A 23,407-nucleotide genomic window follows, 5' to 3' on the forward strand; every position below is an offset into this window, starting at 1 on the left:
CTGAAGTGGTGGAAGCAGGGCAAAGATGGGAGGTCCTTGATCCAACCTTGTTGGATCCTGTTGACAACAGATGCATCCCTTCTAGGCTGGGGTGCCCATCTAGAGGAACTTCAAGTTCAAGGATCCTGGAGCCCTCAGGAGCGTTTGATGTCATCCAATCTGAGAGAACTCAGAACAATCCGGATGGCTCTCTTTCATTTTTTCCCCATTATCAGAAACAAGGCTGTAAGGGTTCGCTCGGACAATTCTACTGCGGTATCTTACATCAACAAACAGGGAGGCACCAGGTCTCAGTGTCTACTCTCAGAAGTAGGTCAAATTCTGTCTTGGGCAGAGCAGAATCTTTCCCACCTCTGAGCAGTCCACATTCGGAGGTCCCTGAATGTGGTTGCGGACCAGCTCAGCAGAGGAGTCCCAGCTCTAGGAGAAATGTCTCTGAATCAGGAGATCTTTCATCAGATCACTCTCCGGACATAGATCTCATGGCGACAAGATTCAATGCCAAAGTGAAAACGTTCTGTTCCCTGTATCGGGAGGACAATCCCTTGGCAGTAGACGCTCTGTCAATTCCATCGGAGTTCAGGCTGGCCTACATCTTTCCTCCCATCGCCATGATACCCAGGGTATTGATGAAGATTCGGCAGGACCAAGCCTCATTAATAGCCGTGATTCCATTCTGGCCCAGGAGGTCTTGGTTTACCCTGCTCATGCAGATGAGCCGAGGGCAATATTGGAAGCTTCCCCAATGCAGAACCTGGTGTCCTTTCTAGAGCCTGAAGGGCTATCAGCAGCGGTCTTAAGAACGATGTCTCATTCCAGAGCTCCTGCGACAGTCAAGGCCTACGCCAAGGTAAAGCGTATTTTTCTTCTATAGTGTGCATCTCATCAAATACCATCTCAAGATCCTCCAGTATTTGCTATTCTCCAGTTCATACAGGATGGACTAGATAAGGGCCTCAGCCCTTCTACACTCAAGGTACAGATCTCAGCTCTGTCTGCTGCCTTTGGCAGATCTTTACATCAAGACCCTCTGATTAAGAGGTTCCTTAAAGGAGCCGTACTTCTTAAGCATAGCACTTTTAGACCTATACCGCAGTGGATGTCACGAGGGTGTCAAGAGTCACGTCTGACTCCGTTATACCCGGGGTCAGGAAGTCGCAGCGGGTAGCTGCGCATTCTAGGTACAAAGACAGTCCTGTTTCGTAATGGTAGCTTTCTGGGTTTGCCTTGCAACCCTTTTTGGCTCACTTAGGGATCCGTAGCTGCTTCTCCTCAGCTGTTTCTTGTCCGTCACTCCCAACCTCCTTATATTCCCATCTCTCACTTCTCTGGTTGCCAGATATAGAGCTTCCTGCCTGGACTTCTATACTGACCCACTGGAGCTGTGTAGCTGTGTTCCCTGGTTGTTGTTCCAGAACGTTACCCTCCGGATCCCTGTTGGACTTTTGTGTCTGCTGTTGTCGCCCACCTGGGATTATATGTTTGTCTGTATTGTCTGTCCTCTCCTTGGTGTTTTCCTCTTAGTGTCAGTGGTGCGGACTAGTGATCCCACCGCCCCGTTCACTACACAGGGCTCATCTTAGGGAAAGCCAGGGTTTAGGCACGTGATCGGCGTACGGGTGAGGAACCCGTCTAGGGACGTCAGGGCAGTCAGGTGCCAGCCGCAAGGTGAGTCAGGGGTTACCACCTTTCCCTCTCCCTTGGACAGGGCCTTCCCATTTCCCTCCCTTTGCGTGACGCCGGTCATTACATTATATCTGGCCCTTATTTTGTGTAGGTAAAAAAAAAAAAAATTCTTTCTACCTACTTAGAATCCAGTATGGATCCAATTGCTGCTTTGTCAAAGCAACTTCAAGGCCTGTCTTTGGAGTTGGCAGGATTGAAGGCGTCGGTCCTCCAGCAACAGCAGGAATTGCAACAGACCGCAATCCCAGCGGTTGCTACAGGTAACCAGGTTGTTGCGGAACCCAAGGTTGCTCTTCCTGACAGATTTTCTGGGGGAAGGGACAAATTTGTGACGTTCCGTGAGGCCTGTAAATTATATTTTAAACTGCGCCCTTACTCCTCTGGTAATGAAGAACAGCGGGTGGGGGTTGTTATTTCCCTGCTGCAGGGGCACCCCCAATCCTGGGCGTTCTCTTTACCCACTGATTCCCAGGCTCTCCAGTCAGTGGATGAATTTTTTGGGGCCTTGGGTCTCATATATGACGACCCTGACCGAGTCGCACTGGCTGAATCAAAATTACGGAGACTCCTACAGGTAGAGGGGCCGGTAGAGGAGTATTGCGCAGAGTTCCGTAGGTGGGCTACGGATACCCAGTGGAACGACCCGGCTCTCAGGAGTCAGTTCTGCTCTGGGTTATCCGAAAGGGTTAAGGATGCGCTTGCGCTGTATGAGACTCCCTTTTCCCTTGATGCGGTGATGTCCCTTTCTATCAGAATAGATAGACGTCTTAGGGACAGATTGAAAAATCCGGAGCAATTGGTAACCCCTCTCAAGCAGCAGTTAGTCTGTACGGACTTAGACGAGCCTATGCAGCTAGGAGGAACTACTCGTCAGGTCCGTGCTCCATATTCGCTATTGATTCTGCTCCTCTGTCTCAGAGAAACCTCACTCACATTGTCCATAACTTACACCTTCGTGTAGGGGACCACCATAACGAGTTGCTTTCATGTTATGTTCTGGAGGGGCTTCCCACTCCGGTGGTGTTGGGTCTTCCCTGGTTGGTAGCGCACAATCCAGTGGTGGTTTGGCAGGCCAGGGAGATATTTGAGTGGAGTGAGCAGTGCAGAGAAAATTGCTTAAATAGCAATTGCTTAGTCGCCTCCATAGCTACCCTACCCACATTTGTTTCAGACTTTGAGGACGTTTTTTCTGAAAAGGGTTGTCAGAAGTTCCCACCTCACCATCCTTATGATTGCCCGGTTAACCTGATTCCCGGTGCAAAATTACCCAAGACCAGGTTATATAATCTTTCGGGTCCGGAGAGACAAGCCATGAAAGATTATATCTCCGAGAGCTTGGCTAAGGGACACATCAGACCCTCTTCTTCACCCGTGGCTGCAGGGTTTTTCCTCGTTAAAAAGAAAGATGGGGGCCTGCGTCCTTGCCTAGATTTTCGCGAATTAAACCGGATAACCATCCGAGACCCATACCCTCTTCCTCTCATTCCTGACCTGTTTAATCAGATTGCGGGTGCTAGGTGGTTCTCCAAACTTGATCTTAGGGGGTGTGGCGAAACCAACCTCGCCACTGGGTTTTGGAGGGGCCTGGTTGCCAGCCTCTTGCCCCAGGATTATGGGCCCTCTCATCAGCCCATGCAAAACTTAAACCCCATGGCGATTTGACTGTGTTTGTGGCATCTGAGCGCTCAGATCCAAGCCATATGGGGACATGTGGGGTTTTGAGGTGTGTGACAGAACCATCTGTCTGTGTAATTGTATTGTATGTTATGTAAGGATACCCAGATAGCTAATGTTATTGTATTTGTGTATTCTGAGTGCCATTCACCTAATGATATGCACTCAGACTTGAGCTATCTGTGGATATGTTAAATGTCTGTGTTTGCTGTGAGGGGGTGACATTGTGTGTTTGGGTGGTGATTCCTGTCCTGTTGTTCCCACATGTGTATTGGTGATTTCCCTTTGTCCTGAGAGATAATTGAATTGCTCCTCGGGTGTCTCCAGGGCAGAGAGGAGGAAACCATGATGCATTGTGGGGATGTGTTGTGTCTGTGTATCCTGAGTGCTACGTATCTGTCCTGTGTCACAGTCTTCCTTCTGGTCCCCTAGCAGCGTGTACACCAGATGGGGACCTGCATAAATACGGGCGGGTAGCCCTCAATAAAGAGTTCCTGTTTTTTACACTCAACATAGAGCCTCGTCTCATGTGTGTGGGGATTGCTATACTTGTATACTCCCCTGGCTATTACTCCTAGCTCTTGTAAGAGCTGTTCCTTTTCCTGGTTCCTGTGGTGGTATCGGTGTCAAGCAGAGTGCTTGGAGTCCTCGGGAGGCACTGGGAGCATTTATCAACGGAGGTACCCGGTCGGGGTGCTAGGAGATCCGTTACAGGGGGGCCTACAATCTGATTCGTATCAAGGAAGGGGATGAGTGGAAGACAGCGTTTAACACCCCTGAGGGGCATTATGAAAATCTAGTCATGCCTTTCGGTCTGACCAATGCTTCTGCTGTCTTCCAACATTTCGTTAAGGACATTTTTAGTCATCTTATCGGCAGGTTTGTGGTGATATACCTAGATGATATTTAAATTTATTCGTCGGATCTGAAGACACATGAGGTGCATGTCAGACAGGTACTGCAGGTCCTACGGACGAATAAATTATATGCTAAAATTGAAAAGTGTGTCTTCGCCGTTCAGGAGATACAATTCCTAGGTTATTTATTATCTGCTTCAGGTTTCCGTATGGGTCCTAGGAAGGTCCAGGCAATTTTAGATTGGGATCTTCCTGAGAACCTCAAAGCACTGCAACGGTTCTTGGGCTTCGCAAATTTCTATAGAAAATTCATAAAAAATTATTTGGTGATTGTCAAACCCCTTACTGACATGACTAGGAAGGGGACTGATTTTTCTAAATGGTCTGACGCCGCTAAAATTGCTTTTTCCTCTCTAAAAGAGAGGTTTACCTCGGCACCTGTACTAATTTAACCGGATGTCTCCCAGCCTTTTATTGTTGAAGTAGATGCGTCAGAGGTGGGAGTGGGGGCTGTGCTGTCTCAGGGTCCGTCTCCTGGCAAATGGCGTCCTTGTGCTTTCTTTTCTAAAAAACTATCTGCAGCAGAGAAGAACTATGATATTGGCAATAGGGAACTATTAGCTATTAAACTAGCGTTTGAAGAATGGCGTCACTTTTTAGAGGGGGCAATCCACCCCGTCACTGTGATTATGGACCACAAAAACCTTCTGTACCTCGAATCAGCTAAGCGTCTAACCCCTAGACAAGCTAGGTGGTCGCTATTTTTTACCAGGTTTAACTTTGTTATTACCTATCGTCCTGGGGCAAAAAATACCAAGGCAAATGCATTATCTCGTTGTTTCCCTGGAGGGGGTAATGTGAGTGATCCGGTACCTATTCTACAAAGAGGAGTGGTTGTCTCTGCGGTACACTCTGTTCTGGAGGGTAAGGTGTTAGAGGCCCAGGGGGACGCCCCGGTCTCTTGCCCCTCAGAGAAATTGGCCCAGATTCAAGAAGCACTTGCGCGGGAACAAGTGTGATTTGCGCCGCGCAAGTACTGATTTGCTCCTATGCAAATTTGCGGCTGATTCTGTAAACCAGTTAAGCCTGAAATGCGGCCATTTTCCCGCGCACGCAGCCTAGCTGTTCCTGCGCAATTTTGCGCGGGGTGTAAGTTGCGCCTTCATGGAATTCCCTCAGCGAATATGCAAATTAGGTACTGCCGATGATTCAGAAACATGCGCGTGTGATGCGCATCTTGCGCTGGAAGCGTGCAAGCTTTTTTCCCTGGGCAAACTTGCTCCTGTTAAAAGCAGGGGCAAGTTAGCAAAAGATGGCCAAATGTCATCTGAAGGAGCGCGCAACTTCAGCAGCACCTAGACAGACGATCTGAACAAGCAGAGCACCCACATTTTCGGGACCTCACATCTGTGCACCAACATGCCAGGGGCAGCTATGGTTCTTGATATTCTATTGACTGAGCCGACTCGTAGGAGGGCACGGGAGAGGATTTACAGAGGGCGCTACAACCTTTTTCAGATGACTGAGGCCTCATGCACACGACCGTTGTGTACATCCGCGGCCGTTGTTCCGTTTTCTGTTTTTTTTCGCGGACCCATTGACTTTCAATGGGTCCGTGGAAAAATCGGAAAATGCACCGTTTGGCTTCCGCGTCCGTGATCCGTTTTTCCAGTCCGTGAAAAAAATATGACCTGTCCAATTTTTTTCACGGACAACGGTTCACGGACCCATTCAAGTCAATGGGTCCGTGAAAAATCACGGATGCACACAAGATAGTCATCCGCGTCCGTGATCCGTGTCCGTGATCCGTGTCCGTTTTTCCTATCATTTTCAATGGAAACTTGACTTCGTTTTTTTTTTCACTTTTCATGTCCGTGGATCCTCCAAAAATCAAGGAAGACCCACGGAAGAAAAAACGGTCACGGATCACGGAACAACGGAAATCCGTTTTGCGGACCGCAAAAAAAACCGGTCGTGTGCATGAGGCCTGATACTGAGGTGTATCGCATGTTTCGCTTTAGCCCTGAAGTCATCCTTGAGTTGGTAACAATCCTGCAGGATGACATCAGCAGCCCAACCCAAATCCAAATCCCAAATCCTGAGCATATAGAAAAATAATAAAAAAATCATATTGTGTTGAGCAAAAAAATGTCGACATAAAATTATTTTTTAGTTTTTTTCTTTGGGCCAAGGGTGCCCCGGCTCTGGCTCCTCAATCTCCGTGGTGCGGAGGAGGCATGGGGTGGGGATGGAGGGGTGGGGGGAGGAGGGGGGGGGGAGGAAAAAGCAGGATGAAATTCAGCAAAGAACCTGCGCAAGTCTGCTCCTATTTATTTGCTCAGTGCAAGCTGCTGAGCAGGATTTGCCCTGAAATTATGCTAGCAAACCTCTGCTGAGCCGAAAATTCCTCATTTACATAGGGGCACACCCACTTTGACTTGCACGGCCTTGCGCCCTCAGCTTTGCCTTAAACAGGAGCAAATTAAATGAACAAACGATTCCTGAATCAGGTGGCAATTTGGCAAAATTGCTCCAGCGCAGAGAAATTCAGCTGAGCGGCTCAGGTGTAAGTAATGGGCAAATCTACCTGAATCTGGGCCATTGTTTGTACCGTTGAACCTGCGTCTCAAATTATTAAAGGAACATCATAATTCGGCACTTGCTGGGCACCCGGGTAGTAAAGCAACCTTGGAGCTATTGTCTCGTCGTTTTTGGTGGCCAAGGTTGCGTCAGGATGTAATGGATTTTGTGTCTTCTTGTTCTACTTGTGCGCGCGCGAAAGTCTCTCATACACGTCCTGCAGGGTCTTTATTGCCACTTGTCATTCCCAATAGGTCATGGACACATCTGTCAATGGATTTTATCACTGACTTACCTTTGTCGGCGGGTAAAACAGTTATCTTGGTAGTAGTGGACAGGATTAGCAAAATGGTACACTTCATTGCGTTACCCGCACTTCCTAATGCTAAGACTCTTGCTCAGGTATTCATCAGTGAAATCGTGAAGCTTCACGGGGTCCCTTCCGATGTTGTTTCGGATCGGGGAACCCAGTTTATTTCTAAAATTTGAAAAGCTTTTTGTTCCCGTTCGGGGGTACACTTGTCCTTTTCCTCAGCTTTCCATCCTCAGTCGAATGGACAGACTGAGCGTACCAACCAAAACCTTGAGACATATCTAAGATGTTTTGTGTCTGAAAAACAAGAGTTGTGGTCATCAAATTTACCGTTAGCCGAGTTTGCCATAAATAATCGCCGTCAGGAATCTACTGGCAAGTCACCATTTCTTGGTGCATATGGTTTTCATCCCCAATTCTGGGGTTCCCGAAGAGGAACAGTTTTCGTCATCTCTTTCTTCTGTATGGCAGAAAGTGCAAGCTAATTTGAAAAATATGGGAGGTAAATATAAATGCATGGCTGATAAGAGACGGTCGCCAGGTCCGGACCTAGGAGTGAATGACTATGTGTGGTTGTCTACTAGCAATATTAAATTAAAGGTTCCCTCTTGGAAACTGGGTCCTAGGTTTATTGGTCCTTACAAAATAGTAGCCATCATTAACCCCGTGGCTTTTCGCCTGGAGCTACCTCAGACTTTTAAAATTCATAACGTCTTCCATAAATCGTTACTCAAGAAGTATGTTCCACCTCTAGAACCGTCACCGCTGCCACCCCCTCCTGTTGTTGTGGATGGTAATCTAGAGTTTCAGATATCCAAAATTGTTGATTCTCGTCGGGTCCGCCGTTCTCTTCAATATCTGGTGCATTGGATGGGTTACGGTCCCGAGGAAAGAATGTGGGTTCCAGCGTCTGAGGTAAACGCCGACAGGTTAGTTCAGGCTTTTCATGCCTCTCATCCTGAGAGACCTAGTCCTGAGTGTCCGGAGGCCCCTCGTAGAGAGAGGGGTACTGTCACGAGGGTGTCAAGAGTCACGTCTGACTCCGTTATACCCGGGGTCAGGAAGTTGCAGCAGGTGGCTGCGCGCTCTATGTACAAAGACAGTGCTGTTTCGTATTGGTAGCTTTCTGGGTTGGCCTTGCAACCCTTTTTGGCTCACTCAGGGATCCGTAGCTTCTTCTCCTCAGCTGTTTCTTGTCCAGCACTTCTAACCTCCTTATATTCCCCTCTCACACTTCTCTGGTTGCCAGATATAGAGCTTCCTGCCTGGACTTCTATACTGACCCTCTGGAGCTGTGTAGCTGTGTTCCCTGGTTGTTGTTCCAGAACGTTACCCTCCGGATCCCTGTTGGACTTTTGTGTCTGCTGTTGTCGCCCACCTGGGATTATATGTTTGTCTGTATTGTCTGTCCTCTCCCTGGTGTTTCCCTCTTAGTGTCAGTGGTGCGGACTAGCGATCCCACCGCCCCGTTCACTACACAGGGCTCATCTTAGGGAAAGCCAGGGTTTAGGCACGTGATCGGCGTACGGGTGAGGAACCCGTCTAGGGACGTCAGGGCAGTCAGGTGCCAGCCGCAAGGTGAGTCAGGGGTCACCACCTTTCCCTTGGACAGGGCCTTCCCATTTCCCTCCCTTTGCGTGACGCCGGTAATTACAGTGGGATCTCTCAGTGGTGCTTAAAGGATTGAGTGGTCCTCCTTTTGAACCCATGGAAGTAGTGGACTTTAAGTTTTTATCCATGAAGGTAACTTTTTTGTTGCAAAATCACAGAAATATAGTGGCAAATATGGGGGAACTGCTCAAACCCCAAACACTGTAGCGTGTTTCTCATTGGGGGAGCAGTCCCACCGCATGTGGACCGTAGCAAACGACCATCCCCAGCAAAAAATGCGTACAATGGAGGATGCCGGCGCGGCCCACATGCACCACAAAGGCATCCTACACAAAAGGGAGCACTGTGCGGATGAAAATATAATTATATAAATCACAGAAAAAAATGCACCAAACGGATATGCCACTGACTATACTAGCTAGTGATACAAGCAGATATTAAAAGCTGAGACTTTTGCCAATATATTCCTGTCAGGAAAATATCGGAGCCCATCATGCACCACGTCACGGTCTCTCAGCATGGCAAGGGTCCTACCACTACGCTAACTATGGTGTGAACACGGTCTGAAGGTGATGAAATCCAGCTCACAGCCAAGCTTCCACACAACCGCATAGCAGGACAACTAATGCAATGTGAATAAATCAAGACTGTAAGCCACCCCCGTATCAGACCGTGTGATGGAGGTTACCAGGTGCAAAAGAATGTTTAAATGCTTTGTTGGCCGTAACTTCGGCCAAACGCATTTCAGAGCTTCAGGCCTTTTCGGCGTATAAGCCATACACTTTATTTTTACCGGACAGAGTACTTTTACGTTTTTTACCCACCTTTTTGCCCAAGGTGCCCTCTGTGCACAACATTAATCAAGTTGTGTTTTTGCCTGTGTTATGTTCCTCTTCTTCCTCTCCAGAAGAAAGTTCCCTCCATACTCTGGATGTTGCCAGATGTTTGAGAATCTACATTGAGAGATCCTGGGAGTTCAGAAGGTCAGAGAATCTTCTTATCCTGTTCTTTGGCAGGAATAGAGGGAAGAAGGCCTCTTAGCCTACTCTAAGTAGATGGGTCAGAGAGGCCATCAGAGAATCTTTTGCTTCCCAAAGTAGACCTCCTCCTGCCTTTGTCACTGCTCACTCCACCCGAACAGCCTCTACTAGTTGGGCCGAAATGTCCCATTCAGCATTGAAGTCCCTACCCTTTAGGTTAACTTCTTGCTAAGTCCCCACATGTGCTGCTGGTTTGGACGTAAGGGAAGTGTTAATTTCTTAATGATAATTTGTTTTCCCTTAGTCCTAACAGCAGCACACAAATATCCCTCCCTTTTGTTTTTTGAGAGTTTCTTGTTATAACACACTGGTTTATGGGGGGTTTGGCCTCCTATAGTGAGTTAATGGGGGCGTTAATTTACTTGATTACTTTACTTCATTAAATATTCCATCTGTCCCACCAGTTTCACTGGGGCGGATAAACCCCACATGTGCTGCTGTTAGGACTAAGGGAAAACAAATTATCGTTAAGAAATTAACGCATTATACAGGAGGTGACATTACCGCCCTCCAGATTCCTATTTTTATTATACAGGAGGTGACATTACCGCTCTGCAGATATCAGGTATATTATACAGGAGGTGACATCACCACTCTCCACTCCAGATATTAGTTATATTATACAGGAGGTGACATCACCGCTCTCCAGATATCAGGTATATTATACAGGAGGTGACATCACTGCTCTCCACTCCAGATATTAGTTATATTATACAGGAGTTGACATCACCGCTCTCCAGATATTAGTTATATTATACAGGAGGTGACATTACCACCCACCAGATATAAGTGATATAATACAGGAGGTGACGTCACTGCTCTGCAGATATCAGTTATATTATACAGGAGGTGACATCACCGCTCTCCAGATATCAGTTATATTATACAGGAGGTGACGTCACTGCTCTGCAGATATCAGCTATATTATACAGGAGGTGACATCACTGCTCTCCAGATATCAGTTACATTATACAGGAGGTGACATTACCGCTCTCCATATATCAGTTATATTACACAGGAGGTGACATCACCTCTCTCTAGATATCAGTTATATTATACAGGAGGTGACATCACCACTCTGCAGATATCAGTTATATTATACAGGAGGTGACATCACCGCTCTGCAGATATCAGTTTTATTATACAGGAGGTGACATCACTGCTCTCCAGATATCAGTTATATTATACAGGAGGTGACATCACCGCTCTCCAGATATCAGTTATATTATACAGGAGGTGACATCACCGCTCTGCAGATATCAGTTATATTATACAGGAGGTGACATTACCACCCTCCAGATATCAATTATATTACACAGGAGGTGACATCACTGCTCTCTAGATATCAGTTATATTATACAGGAGGTGACATCACCGCTCTCCAGATATCAGTTATATTATACAGGAGGTGACATCACCGCTCTCCAGATATCAGTTATATTATACAGGAGGTGACATCACCGCTCTCCAGATATCAGTTATATTATACAGGAGGTGACATCACCGCTCTCCAGATATCAGTTATATTATACAGGAGGTGACATCACCGCTGTACAGATATCAGTTATATTATACAGGAGGTGACATCACCGCTCTGCAGATATCAGTTATATTATACAGGTAAAAATCACCGGTCTGCAGATATCAGTTATATTATACAGGAGGTGACATCACCGCTCTGCAGATATCAGTTTTATTATACAGGAGGTGACATCACTGCTCTCCAGATATCAGTTATATTATACAGGAGGTGACATCACCGCTCTCCAGATATCAGTTATATTATACAGGAGGTGACATTACCACCCTCCAGATATCAATTATATTACACAGGAGGTGACATCACTGCTCTCTAGATATCAGTTATATTATACAGGAGGTGACATCACCGCTCTCCAGATATCAGTTATATTATACAGGAGGTGACATCACCGCTCTCCACTCCAGATATTAGTTATATTATACAGGAGGTGACATCACCGCTCTCCAGATATCAGTTATATTATACAGGAGGTGACATCACCGCTCTCCAGATATCAGTTATATTATACAGGAGGTGACATCACCGCTCTGCAGATATCAGTGATATTATACAGGAGGTGACATCACCGCTCTCCAGATATCAGTTATATTATACAGGAGGTGACATCACCTCCCTCTAGATATCAGTTATATTATATAGGAGGTGACATCACCGCTCTCCACTCCAGATATCAGTTATATTATACAGGAGGTGACATCACCGCTCTGCAGATATCAGTTATATTATACAGGAGGTGACATCACCGCTCTCCAGATATCAGTGATATTATACAGGAGGTGACATCACTGCTCTCCAGATATCAGTTATATTATACAGGAGGTGACATCACTGCTCTCCAGATATCAGTTATATTATACAGGAGGTGACATCACCGCTCTCCAGATATATGCTATATTATACAGGAGGTGACATCTCCGCTCTCCAGATATCAGTTATATTATACAGGAGGTGACATCACCGCTCTCCAGATATCAGTTATATTATACAGGAGGTGACATCACCGCTCTCCAGATATCAGTTATATTATACAGGAGGTGACATCACCTCCCTCTAGATATCAGTTATATTATATAGGAGGTGACATCACCGCTCTCCACTCCAGATATCAGTTATATTATACAGGAGGTGACATCACCGCTCTGCAGATATCAGTTATATTATACAGGAGGTGACATCACCGCTCTCCAGATATCAGTGATATTATACAGGAGGTGACATCACTGCTCTCCAGATATCAGTTATATTATACAGGAGGTGACATCACCGCTCTGCAGATATCAGTTATATTACACAGGAGGTGACATCACTACCCTCCAGATATCAGTTATATTATACAGGAGGTGACATCACTGCTCTGCAGATATCAGTTATATTACACAGGATGTGACATCACTACCCTCCAGATATCAGTTATATTATACAGGAGGTGACATCACTGCTCTGCAGATATCAGTTATATTACACAGGAGGTGACATCACTACCCTCCAGATATCAGTTATATTATACAGGAGGTGACATCACTTTACCATGTGTGTGATGATCTACAGGGCTTAGTATTTTGGGGTCGGTGCAGTGAGATATCCGCAGTCCTGACCTCAGAGCTGGATGCTCAGGGGGTGTGAGGCTCTGTCGATGACGTCACGCCCCTCCCTCCAGCTCTGCTGCATGGTGATCAGCTGCTCCAGCCGCAGTGTCTGCAGGAGAGGATCAGCATGTCCGTGCGGGAGGTCCAGGCTGCAGGTAGGTCGGGGGTCCGAGCTGCAGGTAGATCTGGGGTGCGGGGGTCCAGGCTGCAGGTAGATCGGGGGTGCGGGGGTCCAGGCTGCAGGTAGATCGGGGGTGCGGGGTCCAGGCTGCAGGGAGGTCGGGGGTCCAGGCTGCAGGTAGATCGGGGGTGCGGGGGTCCAGGCTGCAGGTAGATCGGGGGTGCGGGGGTCCAGGCTGCAGGGAGGTCGGGGGTCCAGGCTGCAGGTAGGTGCGGGGGTCCAGGCTGCAGGGAGGTCGGGGGTCCAGGCTGCAGGTAGGTGCGGGGGTCCAGGCTGCAGGTAGGTCGAGGATGCATGAAGGCGCCTGGGAAGCTAAAGCCGCATTGTGTGCAGAGGGTGCAGCCCGGGATTTTAGACGATTGTCAGCTCTTGTGGTCAGGATTTGGACGGCATTACATCTGTTTTGAGAGCTCTGACTGTAATATGGTTATAATAACGTATCCGCTCTGTACTGTCCGGTGCCGTCCGTCTGCCGACACGTGCCTGCAGACCTCCTGTCACTGCCCAACCTGCTGGCTGTCTGCTACCGGCAGTACGGCTGCCAGACAGTGAAGACTGAAGGGTGCACCCCCAGAATGGAGCAAACACTGCGCACCCCCAGAATACGTCAGGCAGGACGGTGCGCACCCCCTCCTCTGTCCTGTACATCCAGGCAGGACACAATACCCCCTCCTCTGTCCTGTACATCCAGGCAGGACACGATACCCCCTCCTCTGTCCTGTACATCCAGGCAGGACACGATACCCCCTCCTCTGTCCTGAACATCCAGGCAGGACATGATACCCCCTCCTCTGTCCTGTACATCCAGGCAGGACACGATACCCCCTCCTCTGTCCTGAACATCCAGGCAGGACATGATACGCCCTCCTCTGTCCTGTACATCCAGGCAGGACACGATACCCCCTCCTCTGTCCTGTACATCCAGGCAGGACACGATACCCCCTCCTCTGTCCTGTACATCCAGGCAGGACATGATACCCCCTCCTCTGTCCTGTACATCCAGGCAGGACACGATACCCCCTCCTCTGTCCTGTACATCCAGGCAGGACACGATACCCCCTCCTCTGTCCTGTACATCCAGGCAGGACACGATACCCCCTCCTCTGTCCTGTACATCCAGGCAGGACACGATACCCCCTCCTCTGTCCTGTACATCCAGGCAGGACACGATACCCCCTCCTCTGTCCTGTACATCCAGGCAGGACACGATACCCCCTCCTCTGTCCTGTACATCCAGGCAGGACACGATACCCCCCCCTCTGTCCTGTACATCCAGGCAGGACACGATACCCCCTCCTCTGTCCTGTACATCCAGGCAGGACACGATACCCCCTCCTCTGTCCTGTACATCCAGGCAGGACACGATACCCCCTCATCTCTCCTGTACATCCAGGCAGGACACGATACCCCCTCCTCTGTCCTGTACATCCAGGCAGGACATGATACCCCCTCCTCTGTCCTGTACATCCAGGCAGGACATGATACCCCCTCCTCTGTCCTGTACATCCAGGCAGGACATGATACCCCCTCCTCTGTCCTGTACATCCAGGCAGGACACGATACCCCCTCCTCTGTCCTGTACATCCAGGCAGGACACTATACCCCCTCCTCTGTCCTGTACATCCAGGCAGGACACGATACCCCCTCCTCTGTCCTGTACATCCAGGCAGGACACGATACCCCCTCCTCTGTCCTGTACATCCAGGCAGGACATGATACCCCCTCCTCTGTCCTGTACATCCAGGCAGGACACGATACCCCCTCCTCTGTCCTGTACATCCAGGCAGGACATGATACCCCCTCCTCTGTCCTGTACATCCAGGCAGGACATGATACCCCCTCCTCTGTCCTGTACATCCAGGCAGGACATGATACCCCCTCCTCTGTCCTGTACATCCAGGCAGGACACTATACCCCCTCCTCTGTCCTGTACATCCAGGCAGGACACGATACCCCCTCCTCTGTCCTGTACATCCAGGCAGGACACGATACCCCCTCCTCTGTCCTGTACATCCAGGCAGGACACGATACCCCCTCCTCTGTCCTGTACATCCAGGCAGGACATGATACCCCCTCCTCTGTCCTGTACATCCAGGCAGGACATGATACCCCCTCCTCTGTCCTGTACATCCAGGCAGGACATGATACCCCCTCCTCTGTCCTGTACATCCAGGCAGGACATGATACCCCCTCCTCTGTCCTGTACATCCAGGCAGGACATGATACCCCCTCCTCTGTCCTGTACATCCAGGCAGGACATTATACCCCCTCATCTCTCCTGTACATCCAGGCAGGACACGATACCCCCTCCTCTGTCCTGTACATCCAGGCAGGACACGATACCCCCTCCTCTGTCCTGTACATCCAGGCAGGACACGATACCCCCTCCTCTGTCCTGTACATCCAGGCAGGACACGATACCCCCTCCTCTGTCCTGTACATCCAGGCAGGACACGATACCCCCTCCTCTGTCCTGTACATCCAGGCAGGACACGATACCCCCTCCTCTGTCCTGTACATCCAGGCAGGACACGATACCCCCTCCTCTGTCCTGTACATCCAGGCAGGACACGATACCCCCTCCTCTGTCCTGTACATCCAGGCAGGACACGATACCCCCTCCTCTGTCCTGTACATCCAGGCAGGACATGATACCCCCTCCTCTGTCCTGTACATCCAGGCAGGACATGATACCCCCTCCTCTGTCCTGTACATCCAGGCAGGACACGATACCCCCTCCTCTGTCCTGTACATCCAGGCAGGACACGATACCCCCTCCTCTGTCCTGTACATCCAGGCAGGACATGATACCCTTCCTCATTCTCCTCTCTTATAACATGAAGGTCATTGCCTCTCACATTCCAGACATCTCCATTATGACACAGTATGAGGTTATACACTGTAGGGGGATGGGAACTTCCTTCTCCAGAGATTATGCTGAACTACGACCCTCATCGTCCTCAATCATAGCAGGGGGAGGGGATTTGTACCATCTTTCCTTTCATGCTGTTGTCACTGGATATAGTTTGGACAGCCGGACTGGTTATGCTGGGATATGTGATTGTACATGCAGGAGTCTTTTCTGCTGGAGGACCAGAGCAGGAGCACGTGGTGGCCGTGGCGGCTTCAGTGTCTTCATGTGTTAAATGTCGCATTTGATGCGGCCCCTCCCTGCTCAGGTCAGAGCGTGGTCCCATCTCACTCTGCCCGGACTGCGGCCACCTCCCCGGACCTCAGCACCACCCATGAGTCTGAGCCTACAGCCTGTAATGACCATGATTAGGATGGTGAGAGATAGGCCCCGCAGCGCCCCTCTTTTCCCTTTTTATGCCCAAGCCAAACCTATTTATTTTTTCTCTTCCCTGCTCCCCCTTTGTTTTCACTCTTCCCTGCTTCCCCTCTTTTTTTCCTCTTCTTCCCTGCTTCCCCTCTTTTTTTCCTCTTCTTCCCTGCTTCCCCTCTTTTTTACTGTTTCTCTTTCCTGCTCACCCTCCCCTCTACTGTTTGTCTTCTCTGCTCCCCTCTTCTCCACTTTTTCTCTGCTGGTCCTCTTCTATGGTTTTCTTCTTCCTCACGTATCCTCTTCTCAATTCTTTATTTCCCCCCCAGCTCCCTCTCTTTTCTAATCTTTTCTTTTGTGCTCCCCTTTTTCTCTATTCTTCCTCTTTCTCTTTCCTGTTCCCCATCTTTTCTTCTTCTTTGCCCCCCTTCTGTGTTCCTGTTTCTCTGGTCTTTGCTTCCTTTTTGCTGCTTTTCCTTCTCCATGCTTTCCCTTTGCGCTTCCTCTCTTCCGTCTCCTCTTTCTGACACTTTTTTTACTCAACCTTCTACCTGCTCCTCCTCTTCTCTTCCTCTTCTCTCTCTCTTTTTCTGCTTCCATTCCCCCTTTTCTCTTCCTGCTCTTTGTCTCTTCCTTTTCTTTTCTCATCCTATTTACTTTTCTTCATCTTCTATAACTTCATATCGCTCCACAACTTCTGCTCATCTTTCTTTTTTTTTTTTTGCCTTTTCTACTCTTCCTCTTCCCTGCTTCCCCTCTTTTCTTCCTCTTCCCTGCTTCCCCTCTTTTCTTCCTCTTCCCTGCTTCCCCTCTTTTTTACTGTTTCTCGTTCCTGCTCATCCTCCCCTCTACTGTTTGTCTTCTCTGCTCCCCTCTTCTCCACTTTTTCTCTGCTGGTCCTCTTCTATGGTTTTCTTCTTCCTCACATATCCTCTTCTCAATTCTTTATTTTTTCCCCCCCAGCTCCCTCTCTTTTCTAATCTTTTCTTTTGTGCTCCCCTTTTTCTCTATTCTTCCACTTTCTCTTTCCTGTTCCCCATCTTTTCTTCTTCTTTGCCCCCCTTCTGTGTTCCTGTTTCTCTGGTCTTTGCTTCCTTTTTGCTGCTTTTCCTTTTCCATGCTTTCCCTTTGCCCTTCCTCTCTTCCGTCTCCTGTTTCTGACACTTCTCTTACTCAACCTTACTACCTGCTCCTCCTCTTCTCTTCCTCTTCTCTCTCTCTTTTTCTGCTTCCATTCCCCCTTTTCTCTTCCTGCTCTTTGTCTCTTCCTTTTCTTTTCTCATCCTATTTACTTTTCTCCATCTTCTATAACTTCATATCGCTCCACAACTTCTGCTCATCTTTCTTTTTTTTTTTTTTGCCTTTTCTACTCTTCCTCTTCCCTGCTTCCCCTCTTTTCTTCCTCTTCCCTGCTTCCCCTCTTTTTTTCCTCTTCCCCTCTTTTTTTCCTCTTCCCTGCTTCCCCTTTTTTTCCTCTTCCCCTCTTTCCTTCCTCTTCCCCGCTTCCCCTCTTTTCTTCCTCTTCCCCGCTTCCCCTCTTTTCTTCCTCTTCCCCTCTTTTCTTCCTCTTCCCCTCTTTTCTTCCTCTTCCCCTCTTTTCTTCCTCTTCCCCTCTTTTCTTCCTCTTCCCCTCTTTTCTTCCTCTTCCCCTCTTTTCTTCCTCTTTCCCTATTTTCTTCCTCTTCCCCGCTTTTCTTCCTCTTCCCCGCTTCCCCGCTTTTCTTCCTCTTCCCCGCTTTTCTTCCTCTTCCCCGCTTTTCTTCCTCTTCCCCGCTTTTCTTCCTCCTCTTTTCTTCCTCTTCCCCGCTTCCCCGCTGTTCTTCCTCCTCTCTTTTCTTCCTCATATCCTGCTCCTTCTCTTTTCTTCCTCTTCCTTGCTCCTACTCTTCCCTGCTACCCCTATTTACTTCCTCTTCTCTACTCCTACTCTTTCCTGCTCCCTCTCTTCTCTACTCCTCCTCTCCCCTACTTCCCCTCTTTTTCTTCTTTCGTGATTGTTTTCTGTGCTCTTCCTTTTTCCTCCTTAACCTATTCTGCCTCTTTTCTGCTCTACTTTTTCCATACTTTTGTTTTTTCTTTCCCATGTCCTCCTCTTCTTTATATTCACTGCCCCATTTCTCTTTCTTCCTCTTCCCTGCTTGTCTTTTCATTCTGCAAGCTTTGCCTTTTCTCTTCCTATTTCCTGCTTCCTCTCTTCTTCTACATCCGATTTCTTGCTCTTCTCTTCCCCGTTCTTTTGTCTGCTGCCTCTCTTGTTTTCTCTTTTCCTTATCTCCTTCTTCTCTCCCCTTCTTTTCCTCTTTCTTTCTCCCCATCTTTTCTTCCTGCATACTGCCGCACTACATCTTTCCTTCCTCCTTTTCTCTGCTGCTCCTCTTTAGAGTACTGACTCTCCCACGCTGCCATCTGCTGTGGGGGTTGGGGGGCTGTTTGTGCTGTGGTGGGCTCAGAGCTCTAACTACATGCCGACCCGCTCTGTCAGTATAAAGAAGTGGAGAATTCTAATGATTCAGAAACCAGAGTTCTGTCTCTGGCAGCTGAGGTGGAGTCGCCCACATTTCCATCGCCAGGGCGAGTGCGGGGTCAGCCACCTGCTAAAGTCCATGGTTCCAGCACCGGGCCGGCATAAACCATAAAGAAGTCCTACAAGTTTCAGGTGGAAACCTCAGCATCAAATAATCAGCCAGCATACCAGTATGCCAAACAGTGGCATGATCCTGAGTTACATCCTGTATTATACTCCAGAGCTGCACTCACTATTCTGCTGGTGCAGTCACTGTGTACATACATTACTTATCCTGTACTGATCCTGAGTTACATCCTGTATTATACTCCAGAGCTGCACTCACTATTCTGCTGGTGCAGTCACTGTGTACACACATGACTTATCCTGTACTGATCCTGAGTTACATCCTGTATTATACTCCAGAGCTGCACTCACTATTCTGCTGGTGCAGTCACTGTGTACATACATTACTTATCCTGTACTGATCCTGAGTTACATCGTGTATTATACTCCAGAGCTGTACTCACTATTCTGCTGGTGCGGTCACTGTGTACATACATTATTATCCTGTACTGATCCTGAGTTACATCCTGCATTATACTCCAGAGCTGCACTCACTATTCTGCTGGTGCACTCACTGTGTACATACATTACTTATCCTGTACTGATCCTGAGTTACATCCTGTATTATACTCCAGAGCTGCACTCACTATTCTGCTGGTGCAGTCACTGTGTACATACATTACTTATCCTGTACTGATCCTGAGTTACATCCTGTATTATACTCCAGAGCTGTACTCACTATTCTGATGGTGCAGTCACTGTGTACATACATGACTTATCCTGTACTGATCCTGAGTTACATCCTGTATTATACTCCAGAGCTGCACTCACTATTCTGTTGGTGCAGTCTCTGTGTACATACATTACTTATTCTGTACTGATCCTGAGTTACATCCTGTATTATACTCCGGAGCTGTACTCCCTATTCTGCTGGTGTAGTCACTGTGTACATTTATTTCTTCACTCAGGATCAGTACAGGACAAGTAATGTATGTACATAGTGACTGCACCAGCAGAATAGTGAGTGCAGCTCTGGAGTATAATACAGGATGTAACTCAGGATCAGTAGAGGATAAGTAATGTATGTACACAGTGACTGCACCAGCAGAATAGTGAGTGCAGCTCTGGAGTATAATACAGGATGTAACTCAGGATCAGTACAGGATAAGTAATGTATGTACACAGTGACTGCACCAGCAGAATAGTGAGTGCAGCTCTGGAGTATAATACAGGATAAGTAATGTATGTACACAGTGACTGCACCAGCAGAATAGTGAGTGCAGCTCTGGAGTATAATACAGGATGTAACTCAGGACAGGATAAGTAATGTATGTACACAGTGACTGCACCAGCAGAATAGTGAGTGCAGCTCTGGAGTATAATACAGGATGTAACTCAGGATCAGTACAGGATAAGTAATGTATGTACACAGTGACTGCACCAGCAGAATAGTGAGTGCAGCTCTGGAGTATAATACAGGATGTAACTCAGGATCAGTAGAGGATAAGTAATGTATGTACACAGTGACTGCACCAGCAGAATAGTGAGTGCAGCTCTGGAGTATAATACAGGATGTAACTCAGGATCAGTACAGGATAAGTAATGTATGTGCACAGTGACTGCACCAGCAGAATAGTGAGTGCAGCTCTGGAGTATAATACAGGATGTAACTCAGGATCAGTACAGGATAAGTAATGTATGTACACAGTGACTGCACCAGCAGAATAGTGAGTGCAGCTCTGGAGTATAATACAGGATGTAACTCAGGATCAGTACAGGATAAGTAATGTATGTGCACAGTGACTGCACCAGCAGAATAGTGAGTGCAGCTCTGGAGTATAATACAGGATGTAACTCAGGAGAAATACAGGATAAGTAATGTATGTACACAGTGACTGCACCAGCAGAATAGTGAGTGCAGCTCTGGAGTATAATACAGGATGTAACTCAGGACAGGATAAGTAATGTATGTACACAGTGACTGCACCAGCAGAATAATGAGTGCAGCTCTGGAGTATAATACAGGATGTAACTCAGGAGAAATACAGGATAAGTAATGTATGTACACAGTGACTGCACCAGCAGAATAGTGAGTGCAGCTCTGGAGTATAATACAGGATGTAACTCAGGATCAGTACAGGATAAGTAATGTATGTACACAGTGACTGCACCAGCAGAATAGTGAGTGCAGCTCTGGAGTATAATACAGGATGTAATGGAGGAGCAGTCTGTGTAGGGGACATATAGGTGAGTCCCCCCTGCTGCAGTCCGTCTGTATACTGGGATTTTCTGGCTCTGGAGAACCTTCCGCAGTGATTCATGTGGTTTAGACATCAGGCTCTGGGACAAGGTGTGAAATCTTCCACTCACTGTGGTCACCCAGCTTTCCCAGAGCCCTGAAGAGGGAGACAGTAACATAACTCCTAACTTTTGAAAATCGTAAAGAAGGACGATATATGCCGGGACGCATCGCGACAATTTTTTTCATACTAGGCCACGCCTCTAACTCCGCCCAAAGCATAATTCCTGACTCCGCTGCAGCCGGGGATGGGTTAGATGAGTGTAAGTTACAGCATGTGGAGCCCCCGGGGGAGTTATCCAGTTAAACATTAGCTGAGAAATCATCAGATTATAGATATTTTAAGGTAGAAATTGCACCAAATAATAAAGTTCTGGTCTAATCTACAGGTAGGAACCAGACAGGCCGAAAAAGGGACTGTCGCTCCAGAAGAGGGGCACATGACTGGGCAGCCTTAGCTTTCCAGGGCCTGGAGAGCTGGGTGGCAGCCATGACGGAGGAGACAGCCGGGGGTTCATGTCAGCACATATTCTGCTCCATCTGTGTGTCCGTATGGAGGCGGCTACAGGACGGTGGGATGATGGGAGTAGTTAGAACATTGTGGGACTGTCTCCTTCTTTCACAACATGTGGCCACGTGTCCTGTGAGGGGTTAATATCCAAGCTCTTTTCTCCATTTTCTCCTCTGCTAGAACCATCTGATCCGGGGACCATGCTGTATCACACGTCATAGCCTTAGATACATCCGGACAGTGTCACACAATAGGCTTAGATACCCGAGAATAGTATCTCACACCATAGACTGGCATTCTCGGCTGGGCACCAAATAATGGGGTCTATTGTTATCTGGTGTCAGCCGTCTCTGTAGGTTTTCTCTCTGGAGCACAGACCTGTCAGGACTCAGCAGAAGAGCTTACATTTCATGTACATAGAGGGTTAATGCTGAGCACATGAGGATGGGACGAGCTGAGAAGAGGTGAGGAGGGTCACTGACAGATGGAGACTAAACCTCATTCTCATGGGACCCCGGATGCTGAGGCCCAAGGGAGGGGGGGGGGGGGTCAGTGACCAGCTCTGCCTGTACCAGCTGCCGGACCACGCTCTGCTAGGATAGCGCGACCCCAGCACTGCTACTTATTGAGGCGGCTTTTACAGAAACGTCGCAGTTATGTCAGAATTATGAAAACCACAGAAAAATAACAAGAAATAAATGACTAAAATACAATCTATTGCCCCCCTGTTATCAGCCATTTCAGGGGAGAGGATGACTGTAGGACAGGAGAATACAGTCTATTGCCCCCTGTTATCAGCCATTTCAGGGGAGAGGATAACTGTAGGACAGGAGAATACAATCTATTGCTCCCTGTTATCAGCCATTTCAGGGGAGAGGATGACTGTAGGACAGGAGAATACAGTCTATTGCCCCCTGTTATCAGCCATTTCAGGGGAGAGGATGACTGTAGGACAGGAGATTACAGTCTATTGCTCCCTGTTATCAGCCATTTCAGAGGAGAGGATGACTGTAGGACAGGAGAATACAGTCTATTGCCCCCTGTTATCAGCCATTTAAGGGGAGAGGATGACTGTAGGACAGGAGAATACAGTCTATTGCCTCCTGTTATCAGCCATTTCAGGGGAGAGGATGACTGTAGGACAGGAGAATACAGTCTATTGCCCCCTGTTATCAGCCATTTCAGGGGGGAGGATGACTGTAGGACAGGAGAATACAGTCTATTGTCCCCTGTTATCAGCCATTTAAGGGGAGAGGATGACTGTAGGACAGGAGAATACAGTCTATTGCCTCCTGTTATCAGCCATTTCAGGGGAGAGGATGACTGTAGGACAGGAGAATACAGTCTATTGCCCCCTGTTATCAGCCATTTCAGGGGGGAGGATGACTGTAGGACAGGAGAATACAGTCTATTGCCCCCTGTTATCAGCCATTTCAGGGGAGAGGATGACTGTAGGACAGGAGAATACAATCTATTGCTCCCTGTTATCAGCCATTTCAGGGGAGAGGATGACTGTAGGACAGGAGAATACAGACTATTGCTCCCTGTTATCAGCCATTTCAGGGGAGAGGATGACTGTAGGACAGGAGAATACAATCTATTGCCCCCTGTTATCAGCCATTTCAGGGGAGAGGATGACTGTAGGACAGGAGAATACAGTCTATTGCCCCCTGTTAT

The 23,407-nt window shown here is 48.1% G+C and overlaps 1 protein-coding gene and 1 long non-coding RNA gene across 2 annotated transcripts in view; one reads left to right on the forward strand and one right to left on the reverse strand.

The window, feature by feature from the left end:
* Nucleotides 1-608: 608 nt before the first annotated feature.
* Nucleotides 609-22,299, reverse strand: LOC121003739. Its single transcript, XR_005779595.1, has 4 exons — nucleotides 22,288-22,299; nucleotides 10,836-10,839; nucleotides 3,056-3,061; nucleotides 609-762 (listed from the first exon to the last, which is right to left on the reverse strand). It is a non-coding gene; the product is annotated as an uncharacterized LOC121003739 (long non-coding RNA).
* HSPA12A (heat shock protein family A (Hsp70) member 12A) overlaps nucleotides 13,006-23,407 on the forward strand; it is a 57,346-nt gene continuing 46,944 nt past the window's right edge. Inside the window, exon 1 of the mRNA XM_040435613.1 lies at nucleotides 13,006-13,045. Coding sequence (XP_040291547.1) covers nucleotides 13,018-13,045 — 28 coding nt within the window. The 5' untranslated portion in view covers nucleotides 13,006-13,017. The remainder of the gene's footprint in view (nucleotides 13,046-23,407) is intronic.

The sequence above is a fragment of the Bufo bufo genome, chromosome 6 (assembly GCF_905171765.1).
Source record: "Bufo bufo chromosome 6, aBufBuf1.1, whole genome shotgun sequence".
NCBI classification, from domain to species: Eukaryota; Metazoa; Chordata; class Amphibia; order Anura; family Bufonidae; genus Bufo; species Bufo bufo.